General features: G+C 46.0%; 2 protein-coding genes across 9 annotated transcripts in view; one reads left to right on the forward strand and one right to left on the reverse strand.

Annotated features, from left to right (window-relative positions):
* SLC9D1 (solute carrier family 9 member D1) overlaps window positions 1–19635 on the reverse strand; it is a 57912-nt gene extending 38277 nt beyond the window's left edge. For 2 of the 7 annotated variants that reach the window (XM_040487007.1, XM_040487004.1), the window contains exons 1-7: window positions 19408–19632; window positions 15410–15517; window positions 9838–10361; window positions 7898–8077; window positions 6215–6406; window positions 5208–5336; window positions 2531–2623 (exon numbers count right to left, since the gene is read on the reverse strand). In XM_040487007.1, coding sequence (XP_040342941.1) covers window positions 2531–2623; window positions 5208–5336; window positions 6215–6406; window positions 7898–8077; window positions 9838–10281 — 1038 coding nt within the window. In that variant the 5' untranslated portion in view covers window positions 10282–10361; window positions 15410–15517; window positions 19408–19632. Of the gene's footprint in view, window positions 1–2530; window positions 2624–5207; window positions 5337–6214; window positions 6407–7897; window positions 8078–9837; window positions 10362–12009; window positions 12057–15409; window positions 15518–19407 lie in introns of those variants that run through there. The other 5 variants (XM_040487000.1, XM_040487002.1, XM_040487005.1 and 2 more) reach the window with 5 other exon arrangements.
* A 302-nt stretch (window positions 19636–19937) lies between these two features.
* Window positions 19938–24214, forward strand: part of DCUN1D2 (defective in cullin neddylation 1 domain containing 2) — a 31299-nt gene continuing 27022 nt past the window's right edge. The window contains exon 1 of one of the 2 annotated variants that reach the window (XM_040487010.1): window positions 19938–20146. The gene's annotated coding sequence lies outside the window, so the exon portion shown is untranslated. The remainder of the gene's footprint in view (window positions 20147–24214) is intronic. The other variant, XM_040487008.1, reaches the window with a different exon arrangement.

A 24214-nucleotide genomic window follows, 5' to 3' on the forward strand; every position in this document is an offset into this window, starting at 1 on the left:
GAAGACCAAAGCAGGAGGCATCACAATCCCAGACTTTAGCCTCTACTACAAAGCTGTCATCATCAAGACAGCATGGTATTGGCACAAAAACAGACACATAGACCAATGGAATAGAATAGAAACCCCAGAACTAGACCCACAAACGTATGGCCAACTCATCTTTGACAAAGCAGGAAAGAACATCCAATGGAAAAAAGACAGTCTCTTTAACAAATGGTGCTGGGAGAACTGGACAGCAACATGCAGAAGGTTGAAACTAGACCACTTTCTCACACCATTCACAAAAATAAACTCAAAATGGATAAAGGACCTGAATGTGAGACAGGAAACCATCAAAACCTTAGAGGAGAAAGCAGGAAAAGACCTCTCTGACCTCAGCCGTAGCAATCTCTTACTCGACACATCCCCAAAGGCAAGGGAATTAAAAGCAAAAGTGAATTACTGGGACCTTATGAAGATAAAAAGCTTCTGCCCAGCAAAGGAAACAACCAACAAAACTAAAAGGCAACCAACGGAATGGGAAAAGATATTTGCAAATGACATATCGGACAAAGGGCTAGTATCCAAAATCTATAAAGAGCTCACCAAACTCCACACCCGAAAAGCAAATAACCCAGTGAAGAAATGGGCAGAAAACATGAATAGACACTTCTCCAAAGAAGACATCCGGATGGCCAACAGGCACATGAAAAGATGTTCAGTGTCGCTCCTTATCAGGGAAATACAAATCAAAACCACACTCAGGTATCACCTCATGCCAGTCAGAGTGGCCAAAATGAACAAATCAGGAGACTATAGATGCTGGAGAGGATGTGGAGAAACGGGAACCCTCTTGCACTGTTGGTGGGAATGCAAATTGGTGCAGCCGCTCTGGAAAGCAGTGTGGAGGTTCCTCAGAAAATTAAAAATAGACCTACCCTATGACCCAGCAATAGCACTGCTAGGAATTTATCCAAGGGACACAGGAGTACTGATGCATAGGGGCACTTGTACCCCAATGTTCATAGCAGCACTCTCAACAATAGCCAAATTATGGAAAGAGCCTAAATGTCCATCAACTGATGAATGGATAAAGAAATTGTGGTTTATATACACTATGGAATACTACGTGGCAATGAGAAAAAATGAAATATGGCCTTTTGTAGCAACGTGGATGGAACTGGAGAGTGTGATGCTAAGTGAAATAAGCCATACAGAGAAAGACAGATACCATATGGTTTCACTCTTATGTGGATCCTGAGAAACTTAACAGGAACCCATGGGGGAGGGGAAGGAAAAGAAAAAAAAAAAGAGGTTAGAGTGGGAGAGAGCCAAAGCATAAGAGACTGTTGAGAACTGAGAGCAAACTGAGGGTTGATGGGGGGTGGGAGGGAGGAGAGGGTGGGTGATGGGTATTGAGGAGGGCACCTTTTGGGATGAGCACTGGGTGTTGTATGGAAACCAATTTGACAATAAATTTCATATATAAATAAAAAATAAATAAATAAATAAATAAAAATAAAAAAATAAAGGAAGTGATGGTAACCGGGAGGTGGACAAACAGAGCTTCCAACAGAAAAAAAGAGAAGCAAGAAAAGAGAGGTCAAAGAGTAACAAGGTGAACTAAGGCCAGCGCCTCAATGTACTTCTCTTCGCTATCTCGGATCTTGTCACGTCTTTTATGGCTGCATGATACCTTTCAAGAGCTGTGACAGTGTAACCGTCAGACACCCAGGCTGCCCCTCCGCTTTCATAAAAATGCTACAACGAGAAGCTGAAGACTATTCCAGGGTTAACGAAAAACCTTGTACTTCATTCTTTCCTAGGGATGGAGACCCAGGGCAGCTCCACCAAGGGAAGGGTCATCAGTTGTCGTGCGAGGCCGCTCTGCTGTCCGACCAGCCCCCACACTGACTCCAGAGCCACCTGCCAGCGTGGCCTGGGGTCCACCAGCACTGCTGTCACCCTCCCTGCCCTTCTGTCCCCGCCCTCCCACCGGCTTTGTGACCAACTATCCTCTTTTGTGAGGTGTCCGTCCAAAAACACAGCTTTTAATTAACTCACTTCCAACTTACTCCAGCTATTTTCATTTCTGCAATACTCCAGTATTCCAAGTAATAGTTCTAGAAGCAAACAAATTTAGAAGGCAACTGTTGCTTCCCTTAGTTTCACACTTCTTCATACACATGGTCCTAACTGCTACAAGTCTTTTACATACTTTCATTTTACACAAAGATTCAATCCCTGAGATAGTTCAGCCTCTAACGGTTTTGGACCTTTTTGGAGGGACCCCCACATGTTAAATTTCAAACATATCATTTCTCAGACCTTTTCTGGAATTAGCTACATGAAAGCTAATTTTACTCATTCATTGAATTTGCATTTTCTAGTATTTTTTATCTTTTAGAATTTATATTCCAAAAATAAAAAGAATATTCTGTTCTAAAATACTTAACTTGATAGTCCAATCATGAACAAACACAAAGTAAATAAATTAAAACCACATGATGTTTAAATTGGGGGCGATAACACAGCTTGGTGAGGCCCTTACCTTTCTCAGCCTTTCTGGAGAGAACTCTAGGCCAACAAGAAACAGAGTAAAGAACACGCCAACCTCTCCTAAGGTCTCCACCTGCACAACAGACTGGGAACAAAATTTTAAAACCACACAATTTAATGTATCTAACAAATGAAGCATACTTCAAGGAACAATCTTGTACTAACGTACTCAGTGGAACTATCCTAAAAAAACAAAAAACAAAAAACACAGTATTTTTTTTAAAACTAGTTCTCTGAATGTCCTCTATCCCTGACATAGCTTGAACTTCCTGATTATACGTTTTTTTTTTTTTTTCCTTTTTCTTGATTAGCTGAAGGACTGTTTTTATCTCTTTTTCTGAGAACTAGCTCGCGAATTCACCTGTTTCCAGGCTGCGCTCTTCATTACCTCCTTCCTTCACTTTCTCTGGAGGATGGGGAGGCACTGAACCTGAGCTGGACATTTTAATCAAGATGCCCCACTTTCCTTTGGCCTGCCAGCACGGGCCTGTGCATGACTATGTGTACAAACTTCTTTCCTGAGAACCGAATTGGCCACATCCCACAGGTTCTGGTATACAGCATTCTTGTGCGCTGTGTTGGTTCTGGTCCTTTGTCTGCTGTTTGTTTTTATGCTTTTATGTTATGGCAGAGAATGCTGTTTACACGGTTATATTTGGTACTCCCTAGATCATCTACACTCATGGTTTCCACTGAGCCACAAACTCAGCGTCTGAAAGAAGAGAGCAAGCAGATCTCCACATGTCCAGGCACCAAGCTGCTGTGCAGGGACGCACACGCACCGTCAGCCACCGAGAGGACAGGCCCTGCCCTCCATTTGCTGGCATCTGCCTCCTCACTTACTCATTCTGTTCTCTTTGAACCTTGCTTACTGTACATCTTTTTCCTAACATCATCTGCAAACCTGTGTCTTTCCACAGGCAAGTTTATTCCACTTATATTCATTGTGATAACAGAAGATTTCTCTTACTCCTTCGTCTCCTGGTTTTTATACTTCCTCACTGCTTTTATTTTTCTTCCCTTTTTAAAATGAGGCTGAAACTCATGACTTGAAAGTCACATACCTAAATCTGCACTTCTCAACGTAACACAGAAGCCTATTAACTTCCTACTAGGAAAAGGTAAATATTTTGGTACAGCCACACTTCCTCCATAACCACCTCCCGTTTTGGCTAATATGCTCTTGGGTCTTCATCCTGGTTTACTGTAATTATGTTATTTACCAAGATACAGCAAATTTGTTAGGAACTATAATATTGGTAGCCTCCAGTTGTATTTATTACCTTACTCAGCCTCTATTATTATTCAGCCTGAATTCTTGGCTTATAAGCAACCTTTGCTCTGAAGAAAAAAGGAAAATACGTTTGTATTTGCTATTGTTCATAAATACTCTGGAAAGGGAGGGATGGGACAGGACAAGACAGAGATTCTCCACCTACAACTTAAAATTTTTTGTACTTACACCATTTTGTTCTCAACTGTATGGAGATTACAAATTCAGAAAATTGAATTAAAACAGTGTTTCCCAGAGACCACCCCACCAGGTTGAGCCCAGCCCACAAGAGCACCCCCCACCCCATGTCAGTCAGTGGTCACCTGCTCACTAAGGTCCTGGGCTTTCAGCCGGTAGCCCCTGCCAGTTGAACGTGTTGTTCAGTTCAGTTAGAGATGATGATGTTTCCTGCCCGGTACAAGGTGTGCCCATCAGCAGGAGGGTGAGGCTGCAAGCACATGCCCACACCTCCCCCCATCCGTCTGCTCCTGTCGTACCCAACTAGGAAGTGCCAGGACTCCCGTGTGTGTTTCCCAGTACCTGCACCACTGCTTCTGTGTTGGATATATGACACATCACCTATTCTTGCCAATCTCTTCATTTCGTCTGAATTGTGCGTATTTACAGGACACATCTTGGAGCCCACAAAAGCTTTGGAACTGTTCCTCACTGCCAACAAGTGCCATCAATATAGGATGAAAGTCACTTCACTCTGTTCAGCCAACAGCCTCAGCACTCACTACGTCCTGGGGTTTTCACATTATCCTACATTTAGGCTTGAAAATCCCCACTACTTTACTAGCTTTGCAATGTTTTAAAAAATTTTAAATTATACACTTAACCCAGCATTTTTTGTTGCTTTCAGTGTCTGAATAACATAATCCATCATTATTACTGGAAACAGAATTTTTAAAACTAACAGTTTAAAGACATGAACAGAGTGGGGGGTTGTCGCACCCTGGGTGGCTCAGTCGGTTAAGCGGCCAGCTTCCCCTCAGGTCATGATCTCGCAGTTCACAAGTTTAATCCCCGTGTCAGGATCTGTGCTGACAGCTCGGAGCCTGGAGCCTGCTTCAGATTCTGTGTCTCCCTCTCTCTCTGCCCCTCCCCTGCTCATGCTCTCTGTCTCTCTCAAAAAAATAAACATTTAAAAAACTTTTTTTTAATTAAAAAAATAAAGACACAAACGGGATTTCTTCTCTAGTTAAGTCATCCATTCACTAACAAAATTACTTTCTTATGATTTAGGAATTTCTTATGAAACTCTAAAGAGCATCTTCTTTAATATGGTTTATAAGGAAATGCTATCTTTATTAATTCAAGTTCAAAACTTTTAGGTCTTCATGAGCATTTCTTTAGTATTTTGTTAAACAGATACTAAAACAGTTGCTCTTACCTTAATACTGTTCAGTCCTGAAGGCCCCAGAAGTACGCCACAAACAATATAACCAAACATTGTGGGCAACCCTATCGTCGTGCACAGCCAGCCACAAGGTAAAGACAGCATTCCTATGGTAACAATGTCCTAATGGAGAATAAACCAGAAATAAACACAAAAATTTAAGGTAACAGTTGGCAAGAAAAGGGTTGATTACTGGAGAAAGCAGACGTTCTGCAGACTAGGCCCCTCCCAGTTTCCACTTTGGTGGTAAAAAAGGAAGGCTATCCCTGGGCTGATCTTCCTGCTTTGAGTTTATTGGTACAGTAATCAGCCACTGGGAGCATCCTTCCTCTCGGCCTGCGCTGCCCCCCTCTTTAAGACCAGCACAAGCTGTGGCTTCGGGAATGCTGCTGGAGCCCCGACAGGGTGTCCAGACCCCACTAGCCTTCCGAGCAGGCCACACTGGCCACTCCTACAGCTGTTACCCATTCTGGTCCAAACCCAAACAGTGATCTCCAAACAGAACACAGTCCATTGCGAATCTTTACATAACTCCACATCCTCTTATTAGACTTGCTGCCTCAGAGGGAGCAGATGCGTGGCTAACTCGGTGTGGAATGTCAGTCACCTCTGGAGGAGCCGGATCTCATCCTGTACCCGTGTCTACACAGATGATACCTTAGCCAAAGCTCCTCCACCTCATCAGATGTTCCGTGTTAGTGACAAAGTTTGAGCCCACTGTAGGGACTCCTGACTTCAAAAAGGCTTCCAAATTCTCAAAAGCAACGTTAATTTTCATTCTAAGTATTAAAATGCCTCGTTCTATTCGGAAAAAATTAAAAATTAAGAGAAAGTGTTTCAAGTCATGGAAAATATAGGAAATTCTAGTAGAATCTCTCTGTTAGGAGGAAGGTCATGCATCCTAATATGAGGCTCAGAAAATAAAGCTTACTTTACATTAGTACCTGGAAGTGGGAAGGTGGGAGAGGGGACTTCAAGAGGGGAGCAAGCAGACAGACTACCTTTAGGAAGTGGCGATCTGCACGTGGAATTGTCGCGTCTCTGGGCTTGGTCAAGATATAGCGGTTGTTCTGGGAGTCGATCAGCATGCTAAGACCCAAATCATCCTCCGCTTCCCGCTTTGTGAGGTTTTGTTTGGAATTGGCGTCTTCTTCCTCCACTCTGAGAACTGCCTCAAAATTGACCCCTTTCACCTGTAAAAATAACCAACATCATGTAATTAAACCCATGAAATGTTTTCAAGTACAATTTTTAGAGCGTAAATTCTGTACAGAAGAGCGATAGAAGTATTTCTAGCACTCTGTCAGGTATGACGAAAGGTCCACAGATGTTCATTAGCACAAATCAGGAAAGCTGCTTCAGTTACAAGGGCCATCTGAGAATGAAGGCGTTTAGGATTTCTATTACGTCCAGACACGCACTTTAATGATTTAGGGTACGATCTGTAACAAGAAACATACGTTTGGTCTTCACCCCCCTTCCTGGCCCGCAGCCCCACAACCAGCGTGGCCTCCCCAAGCATAAGGAGCAACGGGTACACCCGACAAGCCCTTCGCGGCCTCTCCTGAGTTTGTGCCAGCAAGGTGACGTTCAGAAAGCCACTAGATGACTGCAGGATGAGGCTGCTCACCAGGAACAGCAGCCACGTGACCTTGGGGCAGGGAGGGGCCGGAGGTGAAGCTAATCGCGAGCCTGCACAAGGCAGCTCCGGGACATGCTTGGAGCACGGGGTTCGGGGAGCTTCCGGGTGCCCGACACACGGATGCACCCTGCCAGGAGGGCAGCGGGCCCGGACAGGACGCAGTGCCCTGCGCACATGCTTTCACCTCTTCTACCCGGCTGTTTCTGACTGCACCCTTTGCAGCGACCTGGTAACCTGGCAAACAGATGGTCTTTCTGGGTTCTGAGAGCCTGAGGAGGGGTCGTGGGACCCTCCGAGGTGAAAACCCAGAGCCCATTATCAGTGCCTGGAGCAGAGGGTGCAGTGCTGGGCCAAGCCCTCGCCCGTGGGACCCACGGGGATCCTGAGCCAACAGCGGTGGAGCTGCACTGGAAAAGCTGCGGCGGCGACAGCCTGACGCCCTGACCCACGAGCACTCGGTAAGCAGTGAAGAAAGAGCACCACCTTCAAAAGACAGCCCCGTGTCCTCCCCTGGCACCACGGACACGCTCAGGACAGCCTCTCTCAGTGCTCATCCGCCCCGAACTGCACTCGCCTTTGCTCTAATTGCCGCATCCTTTTCTGAGTCCTCAGGACTCACGGTCCGTTTTCGGCACTTATCTCGTCCTTCCCAGAGAATCTAAACACGTCACAGCAAGTGGGGAGTCCGAATGCCTGCCTCAGACACGATTCATCTCAGGAGCATATGGCTCCCCCGGGCAGAACAGCACCGACACCTGACTATCCCAGGGCACGCTTTCTGGAGCCCAGAGTCTCAATCCACCTGAACACGGAAGTGGGGCACAGACATGAGCCCCTGGGGGGCACTGACAAAAACATAAGGCAAAACGACAGGTGTATAGTGTACTTCTGTGTAACCAAACCAAATCGTTCTCTGGGATACGAAAGTGTTTGGTTTTATCTCCATCGTCAGTCCACACGGAAAACAGCCGATAAATTCCACCATACTTTCTCTCAGCAAGCAGCCCGAGCAAAGAGGAGATTGTTCTGGAATGCTACTTACTGATTTATTGTCATCAAAAGCATGTTCTTCCATCTCTTCCTCTAGGCGATCGGCTGCCTTTCTCACATCTTCAAGAATTTCATCAAGCATGGATAAACTTTTGTTTTGATGTTGCATATTTTTGAGGGCTTCAACTTGGTGTTTTTCTGCTGCCAGAAGTTCCACATATTCTGTCTCTTCCTGTTTATTGGTGAGAAATGAAGTGTGGGGTTTATTAAGAAATAGGCCACACCAGGACTTCATTCAGGTGCCTGGCCTGGCTGGACCATGCAAACCAACATGCTCTTGCTGTCAAATACATTTATAAACGTGTAATGCTAGCTCCAGTCAAGGAGAGAAGGTCAGGTGTCCTGTATGGAGCTTAGCAAAATGCTCAGGGAAGCCTATTTGTACGCATGCGTCATCAAACGTAATCTACTACTGTTGATAAATTCTGAAGGTCAACTATTCATACACAATCCTCACTGAACAGATTTTATTCCAGACATCATGCCTACTGTGTATGGAGGTCCAGCTGTACTCTAAAAACACCTGTGATACTTGATTCTTGAGCTAAAAATTTCTAAGTAGGATACACACAAATTCCAAGTTACAGAGGAAAAACTGTTCCAGAAGAATCTGACCGCATTACTTGGAAAACTGATGGATGGTGTCAATAATACCACTGCGTTTTATACCATCATATTTAAACTCAAGCTATCAATCAAATCAACATCCTTACTATTAAAGTATATGTTCATACTTTAAAGGGGTGGGGCATAGCTAGAACAGAGAAGCAGCAAGACAGTCCCAAGGAGAAGTGTAACTGTTTGACAGACCTCTCTCTAGGCAACACCACCCAACCCCTCTCTCATAGCTGTGACCTCCCAGAACCTAGCCTGAGATGTGAGGCAAAAACTGCATGTAGAAAGCATACATATTTGGATCAACATCACTCAATGCATGTTAGTTCTCTATTTTATTGTAAAACTACCTCAAATCAATACCACTATTCTTTAAAACAAAGGAGTTTAGGGACGCCTGGGTGGCTCAGTCGGTTAAGCATCCGACTTTGGCTCAGGTCCTGATCTCATGGTTCATGAGCTAGAGCCCCGTGTCGGGCTCTGTGCTGACAGCTCGGAGCCTGGAGCCTGCTTCAGATTCTGTCTCCTTCTCTCTCTGCCCTCCCCTGCTTGTGTTCTGTCTCTGTCTCTAAAAATAAACATTAAAAAAAATATATATAAATAATATCACATCTAGTATAGTAATAGTTTTATCTCATTTTAAAAGTGTATTTCGGGGCGCCTGGGTGGCGCAGTCGGTTGAGCGTCCGACTTCAACCAGGTCACGATCTCACGGTCCATGAGTTCGAGCCCCGCGTCGGGCTCTGGGCTGATGGCTCAGAGCCTGGAGCCTGTTTCCGATTCTGTGTCTCCCTCTCTCTCTGCCCCTCGCCCGTTCATGCTCTGTCTCTCTCTGTCCCAAAAATAAATAAACGTTGAAAAAAAAAATTTTTTTTTTAAATAAATAAAAGTGTATTTCATCACGATCCTTATTTCAAAAGTATATATTAAAACTAATTTTAGTATTTTTGTTTTCAGTAGATGGACATTAAAGACAGCCAACCTTCACACCAAAAGGCATTCTTGTCAGAAACTCAAAATGTTGACTGCAGTTACAAGTATATTTACCACATACTTCATACACATCAGCTTATTGGGATAACTTGAGTAACTAGTATAATTACCTTGTGATCTCAACACAGAAAAGCATTGGCACTCCCAGAAGTGGTGAAATGCAACTGTGCTAAGATACGGTGCACAAGGAGGGGAAATCCACGTGTGCACTGCTGAGAATGGATGCCCCTGCCAGACTACACCTGCTGAAGCATCAGCACCAGCTGCCTTCTCCCTTGACCTCTACTTGACCTGCTCCTTGGCTCAGGGTGGGACAGGACTGACCTTAATCGCAGCCTCTCTCAGTGCCTCCAGGCGCTGCCTGCTGCTCTCCTTCATGTTCACAACATCTCTGTAATCTCCTTGCAGGGCTCTCTGCAGTCCATAGATGGCCTGGAACACTGAATTTTCACTTTCATTCAGCTCTTTTTGGAAAATTTCAAACGTATGCACCTGAAACAGCTTCTCTTCATCTGACAGGCTAACGTCTTTTTCCACGGCTCTGATTGCACTTTTCAGTTTGTTAAGAACCACAGTCTTTTGGCGAAGAAGCCCGGAGAGCTTCCTGCAACCATCGAGGACCCACTGCTTCCTCTGAGTGATGGCCGCCCCTTTCCCTCGGTGCAATTTGATGGCATGTTTTGCCACCTCTTCATGTTCCGCAGCATCTGCCATCAAGCGAAGCAGTGGAAGCAACACCCAGAAGTAATTTCTTCCCAGCACCTTCATGATCCAGTTTTAGAGGGCAGGGCAAGGCCGTCCTAAGGTTCCTGCTCAGCTGAGCTTGCATTTTAGATACACATCTTCAGCTGAAAAGAGATTTATTGCTACATATAGTTGAACAATGATTCGTTACTATTGAGATCAGAGTTAAAGTATTAAATAATTACATCCAAAAAACTATCACTTTTTTGAAGATGTTATTTTTCCTAGATAAATATTTTAAAAAAAAAATTTTTTTTTCAACGTTTATTTATTTTTGGGACAGAAAGAGACAGAGCATGAACGGGGGAGGGCAGAGAGAGAGGGACACACAGAATCGGAAACAGGCTCCAGGCTCTGAGCCATCAGCCCAGAGCCTGACGCGGGGCTCGAACTCACGGACCGTGAGATCGTGACCTGGCTGAAGTCGGACGCTTAACCGACTGCGCCACCCAGGCGCCCCAATCCTAGATAAATATTAATACCTGAACTATTCATCACACCTGGATTAAAATCGAATACTAAATGTTAAAGTATAAGGCCTGAGACTAAAGGTTACATTGAAATTAAAGGCAATTTTTTTAAAGAAAAATCAGCTTCGTTTATCTATTAAATCTACCATGTGCCAAAGACAAAAACCAATTCTACTTAAGGAGATCCATGTATTGGGGCACCTGGGTGGCTAGTCGGTTAAGCAACCAACTCTTGAATTTGGCTCAGGTCATGATCCCAGAGTCAAGAGATCGAGCCCTGCAATGGACTCCATGCTGAGTGTGGAGCCTGCTTAAGACTCTCTCTGCTCCTCTCCCCTGCTCATGCTCTCTTTCTTAACAAAAAAAAAAAAAAAAAAAAAAAAAAGAGGATCCAAGTATTTAAGGCCAGAAAACACCATCAACTCCCCTATCACAGATCAGTGAACTGCCTGGAGGAAACATGCTCCACGTCATTTCTGAAATAAAACTGTCTGAGCTGCTACTAGCTTACTGTACTGTTTTCTTTCCAAAATCATTTGGAATTCTGCCAAATTTCCAAAGTCACAGTTTAATGCTAACCAGATGTCAAACACAGAAAAAGAAAATCACAAAACACAATCATGTCTGGATCACTAGGGTTTTACTAAATGTTCAAGCACTTTCTATCTCCCAAATTCAGCCTCCTTCTCTTCCTCTCTTCAGGAAGAGCCCAAGCACCTGTATGACTACCCCAGCAAGTGAAGCACACACAGGACCCTGGCCGTGATGAGGTGAAGGCTTTGGTGCAGGCAGCAGGGGGTGCTGCGGCTGCGGTGCCCAGATCACACTCGAAGAACAGGACTGCATCTTCCAGTGGACAGAGTCATCAAGGAGCAGGTACAAGCTGCTACAGGTGTTAGCAAGGTCACAACGAAGCAATGACTCCAAAGGTAGGAAATACAGAGCAAAGAAGGAAGAGGTAATAAAACACAAGACAGGCAAGAGAGACACACCCTAAAAGCACCACTGAACCTGGCAACTAGATCTCTGGGCACCAGTAGTTACGTCAAAAAAGAAAAAACACGGGGTGGCTCAGTCAGTTAAGCATCTGACACTTGATTTCAGCTCAGGCCATTATCTCACGGTCCATGGGTTTGAGCCACTGAGCTGGGCTCTGCGCTGACAGTGCTGAGCCTGCTTGGGATTCTCTCCACCCCTCCCCCACATGCTCTCCTGTGTGCTCTCTTTCTCCAAAATAAACATTTAAGAAAAAAACCAAACCTACCATTTACACAAGACTTACAGTTTAAAGAAAACAAAATATCAGGGGTGCCTGGGTGGCTCAGTCAGTTGAGCGTCCAACTTGGGCTCAGGTCACGATCTCAGTTTGTGGGTTCAAGTCCCGTGTCGGGCTCTTTGCTGACAGCTCAGAGCCTGGGGCCTGCTTCGGATTCTGTGTCTCCCTCTCCTTCTGCCCCTTCCCTGCTTGTACTCTCTTTCTCTCAGACATAAACATTAAAAAAATTAAATAAAACAAAATATTAATATAAACTAATCATTAAAGTGTTTACTAAAACAAGTATCTATACCTCAGTTTTACTAGTAATCCCAATTCTAACAAGTTTATTCTGGTTTCCCAGGCAAAGCAGATCAGATGCAGAAAAAATGAGAGTGTGGCTTATCTAGGCAGAAAATTCCAAACCAAAAATGACAGCCAATAGAAAGTGGAGATAAAACAGAGCTTCTGAAAAACCAGCACAAGAACCTGGCAAAGACTAGCAGCCCAGGGAGTCTGGTGAGGACTGAACTACACCTTTCCGTAGACACCAAAAATACCACTATTGGAGGACAGCAGGGAAACCTACCCATCAAAAGTCACCAAGAAAAAACTACATTCTACCTCAATATTCTGGTTACAAAGTCAGGAAACTGTTCAATTTCAATACATTTTTCGATACATCAGTTTGTAACTCACAGAGAATTTATTTACCTACAATGTTTCACTTTTTCCCCTAACTTGTTAGGATAAGTGACAATGTGCTGTCTAAATTACCCAACTTTATATTACAATTTTTTTTAATGTTTATTTAGAGCGTGAGAGTGCACGCGCGCATGCGCATGAGGTGGGGAGGGGGAGGGGCAGAGAGAGAGGGAGGGAGACAATCCCAAGCAGGGTACTCCCAGTCAGTGCAGAGGCCAGTGCAGAGGCGGGGACTTAATACCACAAATCTCAAGGTCATGACCTGAGTCGAAATCAAGAGTCTGATGGATGCTCCGCCCAAGTGCCCCTTTGTTACAGCTTTAATACAACTTAAGTAAGCGTTACCACCTTAAAAATAAATAAATGATTACCCAATCTCAGTAGTGCCTAGCAAGATAGTTAATCTGTTATTTTAATAACTCATTTCACTGCTGAACTTCTATTGTTCCAGGGGAGAGAAAGAATTCAATGTTGATAAATACATGCTTTTCTAGTATTTTCAGAACCAAGACAGACATTTCTGATGCTTTGCTAATGTTTCCCATTTTCCCTAAAAGATCTCAAAAAATGATTCTTTTATGGATTTCAAACTTCAGACAAATAACCTGCCACACAGTCTGTGTGTGAACAACAAACACCCCTTCATTCATTTCTGGTTCCTTCCTCAAACAAATTCTTGAAATTAAATAGTTATAACTCTACCCTATGACACATAAAGGACTATTAATTTTTACAAGAAATTATTGAGAACTTTAATTGTGGTCATACTAATATTTCCACTCAAATAAGCTCAAGTCATGGACATGTGGACATGACACTGAAATTATTTACAGACTCTGAAAACATCAATCACTTTTTCATAAATTCATTTCATCTTACCTTTAAACTTGGCTACCAAATCCTGTAAACTACTAAATTATAGCATGCTTTTTCTTAGTAAATAATAAACTTTTTTAGCTCTAGTGCTATTTTGTTATTATTGTTTTTAATTATAAAAATGACACTTTTGATTTATTATATTTTTACAACAAATTCCTAGAATTTCTATACCTTGAGTCACTGATACAACCTGGGTGGACCTCAAGGCTGCAAGGAGGGCTGATCCCACACACCCTACAATTCCACTTACAGCACTGTTCAGGGACTAACTGTAGAGATGGAGTGGCTGTCAGGGAAGAGGGAGGAGGGACCCCGTGGGATAGAAATGGTCTGTGTCTTGATGGCGCTGGTGGCCACAGGAATCAACACGTGACAGAAATGGCAGATTGTAAAACATGCCATGTGAGTAAGGTGAGTGGGTCAAATAGATGCAATCTTCTGCTTAGACTCTATTTTTAATCAGGAGCTACCACTGGGGAAATCTGGGTGAAGGATCTATAGGATTTCTCTGTATTATTTCTTATAACGGTATATGAATCTATAAGCATCTCAAAATACAGTTTTAAAAATTCAACACAAATGCTTACTGTTTTCCACTAACCTGACACTTCTTCTATTTAAACTAGGAAATGCCCTCAACCAGAGCCGAAGGTCTTCAAGATGTCTCTGCTACATGAAAACCCAATGTCACTTTTCATTTAGAGCAACGACAAAATCAGTACTTGGAATACAACTAGTCCCCAAAGTTTCTACTTACACATATTTCAACATTACTTAAAATATGTCATGGGGCACCTGGGTGGCTCAGTCGGTTGAATGTCCGACTTTGGCTCAGGCCATGATCTCCGGGTTCGTGAGTGTGAGCCCCATATCAGGCTCTGTGCTGACAGCCCAGAGCCCGCTTCAGGTCCTCTGTCTCCTTCTCTCTCTGCCCCTCTGCCCCTGCAACAATGAACACTTACACAAAGAAATAAAATATATCTCCACAGCTTTGCCCAATTTTTTTCTTTTTCTTTCTTTCTTTTTTTTTTTTTTTTTTAGAGAGAACGTGAACAGGGACTGCAGAGGGAGAGAGAATCTTAAGCAGGTTTCATTCCCAGTGCCCAACACAAGGGCTCAATTCATGAACTGAGCCAAAATCAAGAGTCGGAAGCTTAATCAACTGAGCCACCCAGGCGCCCCAAAAAATTTCCAATGCTTTTAACTCGTCATATTATATAGAAATCACATACTTTTACTCTATTAAAAGTGCTTAGTAATTCATAAGTGTCACATGTCATTTAGTGGATAAAAACTCATGAGCAAAGCACAATAACACAGTCTAAGACTGGCCTTTCTCAGAGCTAAGGCACCCAAGTAAAGCTCTCTCCCACAGGCCTCTATCTCTGAGTGCTCTGAGCACCACAGGGTATGCAAAGGGACTGTCTCCTTAGACATCTGCTATCAGGACCCACAGAACCCTAGAGCACTGGGGTCGCTGAAGTCCCTGCAGGGAGCTCAGCGGAGAGGAGGAAAAGCAGAGGGAGGGGCGACTCCTCTACTTTGCCCAATTTTCTACAATGGCCACAATTTGAAAATCTCCTGGCTCTGCCTCCCAGCCTTCTCCTCACATGCAGCCACGGGGTCCCCCATGCCCTCTCTTCCTCTGGACCTTCCAGACCCAGTGTCTCCAATTTTCTCAATCAAACTGCTGAGAAAGAATCAAGTTTATTCAACACACCAGGACAGCAGCCACTGTCTGTGGGGCAGAGGCCAGCCCAGCCAGGCTCCAACCCAGCTCTTTGGAAGGACCCCCACCCCCATGCACTCAGTGAACCGGGGCCACTCCATATGCGGTACTGACCTGGTACCCAATGCAGTGCCTGGCGCTGTGTGCGGAAGATTCCAAGCAAGCAGCAGGGGTGTGGCAGGAGCAATGTTAACCAGCCCAAACTGGTTATTTACCTTGGTTCTGAAAAAGAAAAATATAAGGGTGAGTTGTAGGAAATGGCATCAAGTTAGAATTTCTTTGTGATACCAGCAACACTTCCAGATTCAGTACAACACAGGAAATGAACAGGAAACAAAAGAGGTGCTCATGGAAAGGTCTTAGGAAGCAAACTCCCCAATGGAAATAACCTACTTCAATCTAATTTGTGAAGAATTTAACTTAAAACTCATATTTTATTTTTTAAATAACGTCTTAATTTTTTAATTTACATCCAAGTTGTTAGCATACAGTGCAATAATGATTTCAGGAGTAGATTCCTTAATGCCCCTTACCCATTTAGCTCATACCCCCTCCCACAATCCCTCCAGCAACCCTCTGTTTGTTCTCTATATTTAAGAGTCTCTTATGTTTTGTCCCCGTTTTCATATTATTTTTCCTTCCCTTCCCTTATGTTCATCTTTTTTGTATCTTTAAAAAAAATTTTTTTTAATGTTTATTCATTTTTTGATAGAGACAAAGCGTGAGTGGGGGAGGGGCAGAGAAAGAGGGAGACACAGAATCTGAAGCAGGCTCCAGGCTCTGAACTGACAGCACAGAGCCTGAAGTGGGGCTCGAACTCATGAACCGTGAGATCATGACCTGAGCTGAAGTTGGATGCTTAACCTAGTGAGCCACCCAGGTGCCCCATTTACTTTTTTATTTAAAAATATTTTTTTTAATTTTTTTTTCAACGTTTATTTATTTTTGGGACAGAGAGAGACAGAGCATGAACAGGGGAGGGGCAGAGAGAGAGGGAGACACAGAATCGGAAACAGGCTCCAGGCTCTGAGCCATCAGCCCAGAGCCCGACGCGGGGCTCGAACTCACGGACCACGAGATCGTGACCTGGCTGAAGTCGGACGCTTAACCGACTGCGCCACCCAGGCGCCCCTATTTAAAAATATTTTTAATGTTTATTGTTGAGAAAGAGAGAGACAGAGAGAGAGAGGGAAGGGAAGAGATATGGAGGGACAGAGAATCCCAAGCAGGCTCCACATTGTCAGCACAGAGCACGACGCGGGGCTCGAACCCACGAATAGTGAGATCGTGACCTGAGCCGAAGTCGGACGCCCGACCAACTGAGCCACCCAGGCGCCCCTTCATCTTTTTTGTATCTTAAGGCCCTCGTATGAGTGAAGTCATATAATATTTGTCTTTCTCTGACTCATTTCGCTTAACATAATACTCTCTAGTTCTATCCACATCCTTGCAAGTGGCAAGATTTCATTCTTTTTGATTGCCGAGTAATACTCCATTGTATATGGATCCCACATCTCCTATATCCATTCATCCATCGATGGACATTTGGGCTCTTAATGCAAAAGAGATCCTCTTTCTCCACATTCTTGCCAACATCTGTTGTTGCCTGAGTTGTTACTGTTAGCCATTCTGACAGGTGTGAGGTGGTATCTCATGGTGGTTTTGATTTGTATTTCCCTGATGATGAGTGATGTTGAGCATCTTTTCATGTGTCAGTTGGCCATCAGGATGTCTTCTTTGGAATAGTGTTTATTCATGTCTTTTGCCCATTTCTTCACTGGATTATTTATATTTTTCAGGGGGGGTGTTGAGTTTGGTAAGTTCTTTATAAATTTTGGAACTAACCCTTTATCTGCTTTTTCATTTGCAAATATCTTCTCCCATTCTGTCGGTTGCCTTTTAGTTTTGCTGATTGTTTCCTTCACTGTGCAGAAGCTTTTTATTTTGATGAGGTCTCAATAGCTCGTTTTTGCTTCTGTTTCTCTTGCTTGTAGAGAGATGTGTTGAATAAGAAGTTGCTGCAGCCAAGATTAAAGAGGTTTTTGCCTGCTTTCTCCTCGAGGATTTTGATGGCTTCCTGTCTTACATTGAGGTCTTTCATCCATTTTGAGTTTATTTTTGTGTCTGGTGTAAGAAAGTGGTCCAGGTTCATTCTTCTGCATGTCGCTGTCCACTTTTCCCAGCACCACTTGGTGAAGAGACTGTCTTTAATCTATTGGATATTCTTTCCTGCTTTGTCAAAGATTAGTTGGCCATTGTTTGTGGGTCCATTTCTGGGTTCTCTATTCTGTTCCATTGATCTGAGTGTCTGTTCTTGTGCCAGTACCATACTGTCTTGATGATTAGAGCTTTGTAGTGTAGCTTGAAGTCTGGGATTGTGATGCCTCCTGCTTTGGTTTTCTTTTTCAAGATTGCTTTGGCCCTTCGGGGTCTTTTCTGGTTCCATACAAATTTTAGGATTGTTTGTTTTAGCTCTGTGAAGAATGCTGGAGTTATTTTGACAGGGACCACAAAAACCGTATTTTAAATGTGAACAAATTGAATGATAAAAGCATAATTCTTTTTTTTTTCAACGTTTATTTATTTTTGGGACAGAGAGAGACAGAGCATGAACAGGGGAGGGGCAGAGAGAGAGGGAGACACAGAATCGGAAACAGGCTCCAGGCTCTGAGCCATCAGCCCAGAGCCTGACGCGGGGCTCGAACACACGGACCGCGAGATCGTGACCTGGCTGAAGTCGGACGCTTAACCGACTGCGCCACCCAGGCGCCCCTAAAAGCATAATTCTTAAAAGATAAAATACTTATAATCTTATAAATACAACTTCCAAATTCATATCTAATTAGAAAAAGAATTAGAGAATAAGTTACAAAAGGGAGAGAGGAAGGAAAGAGAAAGAAAAATTTTTACAGATATTAAGAAGCTTTAAAGTACTTGATGTTAACTGAACTACAAAACCATTATTCCATTAAGTAATCCAACCACTGATGTACTAAGTTTTAAAAAGTTGGTATTAAAAGAAAAAAAACGAACCAGTAAGACACTCTGATCCAAAGAATGATCAGAAAAACGTTTAAACAGGAAAAAGCAGAACTACCTTATACCTAGGCAATTATGTAAACTAACAAATGTGATCAAAGCCTAACCGCGTTCCCAAAAAGTGTTCAACCATTACTTATGTTTACTCAGGTGCTACCAAGCAAGATCCAAAAAGGACCCAGAGGCAGAGCCTGAAAACAAGGTCAGAGATCAGCTACCTGCGCTCGCTCTTTCTCTGGAACCACGAAGGCAGGTCCAGGCTAAAAAGGGACCAGTGAAGGAGACCACTGGCTGGCACCCTCACACCACTGGGGATGGCACCTCCCAGCTTACGCTGCTGGGAAGGTGAGCTGGCCTCTGAAATCCAGCCCTCAGCGGGTCTCCCCTCCCTCTGCCAGGAGGTGGAGGCCTGGCGGGGAGGCACAGCGGTGGCAGGCCGCGTTGGATCTTCCGTGTGCCTCCCGTTAACTAGAGTAGCCACCACACCGGTGAGAACTGTAGAGCCTCTGCTTGGGGAACCTATGAACCGACATGCCAACCGTTTACTTTGGCAGCTTCCCCAGTTTTACCCATAAACTTTAAGTCGTGGCGGTGCAAGAGGCCGGACACCCCACCACTGTCCCGCTCACAGCCCTCCAGAACCACTGCCAGAACCCCTGTCTTTAGAAGCAGTCTTCCTCCACGCTCCACGCAGGAGTAGAAATGGAGAGCGGGACTCGAATCTGCGTGAGGCCTCGGAAGGGAAGGAAGGGAGACCCCGAGGGCAGCCCCCAACACGAGAGAGGAGAAACGGGTGAGGAAGTCCGGGAGAGGGGATACCCTCGGGAAGGGAGGAGAAAAGGACCGGGGAGGGAGCACCCGGGTGGGAGACCCCGGCGACGGAGACCGAGGAGGGAGACTCGGGAAGGGGAGGCCGGGGGCGGGTGGGTACCCCGGGTGCGAGATCCGGTGAGGAAGACCCCGGGGACAGAGACCGAGGAAGAGACCAGGAAAGGGGACCCCCGGAAGGGGAGACCCCCCGGAGGAAGCCTCGAGGCCCGGCGCCTTTCGCCCGAACCTCGAGCAGCGCTCACCTGGACGAGGCCCGACAGCGGTGCGTCTGGTTCTCCGGCGCTGCGAGCCAAGGAGCGGACAGGGACGCACCTTACCCGCATCCCTCTCCAGGCGGCAGGCCCGCCCCCAGGGCGGGGACCGGGAGAGGACGAGGACGCGGTCGGGCGCGGGGAGGGTCTTGGCTGTCCGTCGCCCTCTCAGGAGGGCCGCCGCGGCGGACGCTGCCCACACCGAAACGCGTCCCCCTGAAAGGGGCGGAGCCTAGGTCCCGTCGGCCCCCGGTGGCGCAGTGCGCATCGGGATTTGTAGGACGGGGTAGACCCCGGTCCCGTCGGCCCCCTGGCGGCGCAGTGCGCGTCGGGATTTGTAGGATGGGGCCGGCCTGGGTGCCGTCGGACCCCGGGCAGCGCAGTGCCGGGTCGGAGGCGGGAGCGATGCCCGCGAGTCACATTGTCGCTGGGCGGCGCTGTGCACGCAGCAGTGAGGAGGTAGAGAGGGAGGTGGGGTCCCATGGGCCCCCGGGCGACGCAGTGCACGCTGGAGAGGGGCGGGGCCCGAGGGGTGTCGTGGGCCTCTGGGTGGCCCTGTGCACGCCGGGTGATGGAGTTCCCCTGGCGGGACCTGCCTCTGTGCCCCTGTGCCCCTTCCCCGGCAGGTGTCCCGGGAGAGAACGCCGAGGACGAGGACAGCGCGGCCGAGCCGGGGCCCCTGCGCAGACGACCGGAGCCGGCGAGAAGCTGGGGAGCGCCGGGGAGAATGGTAGGTGGCCTGCGGTGTCGCCTGCCGCCGAGTCCCTTCTGCGTACCTGGGGGCAGGGGAGCGCTGGGAGGCGGGGGTAGGGGGGCGCTGGGCGCAAAGGTCACGGGGGCGGCGGGGTCTCCGCCGGGCCTCCGGCCCTGGGGGCCCTGCAGGGAGGCACGCAGGTGGGAACCTGACGGGTGTCTGACGAAATGGAGGCACCGAGCGAACAGCGGAGTGAACCGTGCCTCTGCGGAAACGCGAGCAGCCAGTGAACGAGGAGCGAAGGACGTTTTGGGCAAACTAGCAACTTGTCGATGAAGCGGGGAAGGTAGCGCTTTTGAGCATGAGCACGAATCCGTTGTGGCTAGCAGGTGGAATTGAGAGTCAAGGAAGGGAACACTGCACAAGCAGCCTTGTATTCCGTGCTGGGGACTATATGGTTTATCCAGGAGCTGATGGGAGCCATAAAAAGTTTTTGAGAAGGCGAGGTGTGTGTGATGTGACCACGTTTGTGTTTTGTCAAGAGGAGAGGAGGATTTGGATCAGAGCGGTCAGGGCTGCAGGGGAGACCAATTAGGAAGCTGTTGTAATAATCTAGGTGGGAAGAGGTGAAGACTTGCATCAAAGATTTTCTGTCGGAATGAGAAGGATGAGAGGAGGCAGAGGGAGGACCTTCACTGAACTATTCAGACGCGGCTCGGGTACCTGAGCAGGTGGTGATATCATTGACCAAATTAGGAACTGTAGAAGGAAGAGCAGGTTCACGTGGGAAAACAACGCAGTAGGGATGAGAGGAGAGAGGAATCTCCTGGCTGGTCGGACATACGGATCCGCAGCTCAGAAGAGGGGCTTCGGGAAGCACACGCCTGTTTTGAAATGTAGTGGAAACCATGGTAGCCGGTGGGTTTCATCGTTGCTGGGGGTTGATGGTGAACAGACACGTGTGGGTTTGGTGTTCACGGAGCCGATGTCCTAGCAGTGAGACAAGCACGACCGTTTTACTACAGTTGGGATAAGGGCTGGGGAGAGGCACAGGTTCTGGGAACGTATGGGGTGGGTGAGTGGCGCCGGATGCTGGGGCAGTGATGGCAAAGCCACAGTAACGGGAACTGATGCTGTGTGGGCTGAATTCTCCAGACCGAGTGAGGTGGGGAGGGCAGCCAGACAGCTGCGGTCCCCTGGGCAGCAGGAACAAGCTCGGTGATAAGTCCCCAGAATTGGCAGATGCGGCTGCCTACGGAAAGTGCAGAGTCAGGGGAACGTGGCCCGTGGGAGGCTGCTGAGGGAACTGGAGTCAGGTTGTGCAGGGTCTTCTGGGGCTCAGGAAGAACATGCTCGCTTTTGTCCTCATGGTAGTGGGAGGCTGGTGAGCAGGTTTCCAACAGGAGAGAGATGGTTTGGGAGGAGTGTGTAGGGCAAAGAGCAGAGGCTTGAGGGCAGAACTCGGGGGGTAAAAGCAAAGACGGAGACCGAGAAGGGCTGCCCAGAGAGACAAGAAGACTGAGAGAGTTGGCTCAGAAACCAAGAGGGAGCTCAGTGGGCAGTGTGGCCGGAAGTTTCTGGATGACCCTGGTGGCTCATCGTGCTGCCCAGGCAGGATGCACCCACCACAGGAGGGGAGGGAAGGGGAAGGGCTCAGTGCTTAACCAGCGGAAGAGGACCTCGTGGTTAGTGCACAGGGGGGAGGTCCGAGAGTGGATTTTAATCTCACCCCCGGCCTGCTGGATACCAAAGCGGAAAACTGGAGCAAGTTTATGTATTTGACCCATGTGGTTGTGCTGACCGCCCCTTGGAATTTGGCCTTGAGGATTCTGTCGTGTTAAGTCTCTACCGAAGGCATTGCAAGAACTTATTTTCCTTTTGTATATGGGCAGTCTTGGTGTCCAAATTATGTAAGTGGTTTTTTTTCAAGGTCACAGTTAAAATGTTTTAGACTTTATCTGTAGTTTAGAGACTTTATTTGATTTTCTACTGGATTGTCCATACTTTGATTTCAAGAATTTTGTGTGTTTTGGGGCACCTGGGGGCTCAATCGGTTAAGCATCTGACTCTTGATCTCAGCTCAGGTCATGATCTCATGGTTCATGAGTTCGAGCCCCACGTTGGGCTCTGCACAGACAGCGCAGAGCCTACTTGGGATTCTGTCTCGCCCTCTCTTTGCCCCTCCCACACTTGCACACGTGTGTGCACTCTCTCAAAATAAATAAACTTAAAAAAAGAAGTTTGTGTATTTTAACAAAGTATGACAATTGAACTTACATCTCCCCCCCACCACACACACTTAATTTAATTTCTTTGCTGTAGTAAAGCCTCAGTGAGGGCCACCAGAGCGTGAAGGACAGGCCCTGCCAATTTATAGGCCTTTATTAATTTTACATGGATTTAGTCTGTTTTAATGGATCCAGAGTTTGCTTCTTTCCCCTGTAATTTTTCAGTTTATGAGGCTTTTTTTTTTTTCTAGAAAGCTTTATTCCTTTTTCTACAGATTCCAACTTAAGTCTCTTCGTTCTTTTTGGACATGAAGCATGCATAGTTTTTGTACTTACTGATTATTGTTTTAATCACCATTCTTTTATGGAGAAACGTGTAAGGGGTCACATCAAATTGTTGCATATTTGCTGACAGTCCTCTTCCGTTTCTTCCGGCCACAGACTTAGGGGTTAAGCTTAGACCTGAGGCTGCTGTTGCTCATTCAAAACCAACACGCTATGGAGTGCCTGGGTGGCTCAGTTGGTTGAGCGTCTGACTTCGGCTCAGGTCATGATCTTGTGGTTCATGAGTTCGAGCCCCATGTCGGGCTCTGTGCTGATATCTCGGAACCTGGAGCCTGCTTCAGATTCTGTGTCTCCCTCTCTCTCTGTCCCTCCTTCCCATGCTCATGCTCTCTGTTTCTCAATAATAAATTAACATTAAAAAAAAAAACAAAAACAACACCTTAGTACCACTCTGAGACTCAGCGTTGTGGGATCTGACCTTTAAGACACCTGGAGTAGATTGAGGAGGGATCTGTTTGTTTCTCTATCTGCTGGTCTCCCCGTTTGGTAACTGACATAGGAACAATTCAAGTCACTTTGCCTGGCTTGGGTCCATATACTCCTGTACCTCTCTTTCTAGAGTTTTCAGAGAGTATTTTCCTTTACGCTGTTGATATAACTCTTTTGTCACATGTTAAGACGTGATTATCAAAATACCTCAAGATCAGACAGCACATCTTCCAGACGTCTGACAACATTTACTTGGCACGGATCTGTCAACATATAATGCTAGTTAACTAATTCAATTACCTTACAGTACGTTACTGTGTTGAATAGTCTTGGAGGTTCTAAGAGTACTATGTTCAAATTTTGTTTTGAAGTAAAATCCACATAAGATTAGCTATTTTCAAATGTACAGTTCAGTGGCATTGAGTAGAATCAGTGTTGTGCTGTCTCTACCTGCATCTAGTTCCAAAACACATCATCACCCTCAAAGAAAACCCTGTGCCATTGAATAGTCAGTCTCCACTCACCCCAGTCCCTGGGAACAACCTGTCTGCTTTCTATGGATTTGCCCATCTGGATATTTCATATAAGTGAAATCACACAACATACAACATGTGGCCTTTCATGTCTGACTTATTTTACTTGGTGTGATGTTTCCGAGGTTCATCCCTGTCGTAGCATGGTCAGAGTTCGTTGTATGTTATTTTATTTTATTTTACAACCATGACAGAATTTTAAAATGTTGCACTGGTGGCGATTTACATGATACAGATGTCACGAGCATTTCTAGTGATGCACCAGGTGGGGGACAGACATCTGTCTCCAGTTTAGTTTCTGAGGGAGCCCTTGGCTTTGTCCACCCTCCCCTGGGGAGCCCATCACCTTCAAAAAAGATGTTTTACCTTTTGTCAGCTCACTGTCAAAGCATATGGGGGCTGCCCTAATTTAGCTATATTTTATCTTAACCAGAAGATATAACCCCAGGCTCTTTGTCTAGTTTTTTAAGTGGCTCAATTTCAGGAAATAGCATACAGGGTATACACTCTGTATATTCCCCTAGAGTCTAGATTGGGACTGGAAGCCACAGCCCACAGGCACATTGCCT

This window comes from Herpailurus yagouaroundi, unplaced genomic scaffold (genome assembly GCF_014898765.1).
Source record: "Herpailurus yagouaroundi ecotype Mexico unplaced genomic scaffold, PumYag 164, whole genome shotgun sequence".
NCBI lineage: Eukaryota > Metazoa > Chordata > Mammalia > Carnivora > Felidae > Herpailurus > Herpailurus yagouaroundi.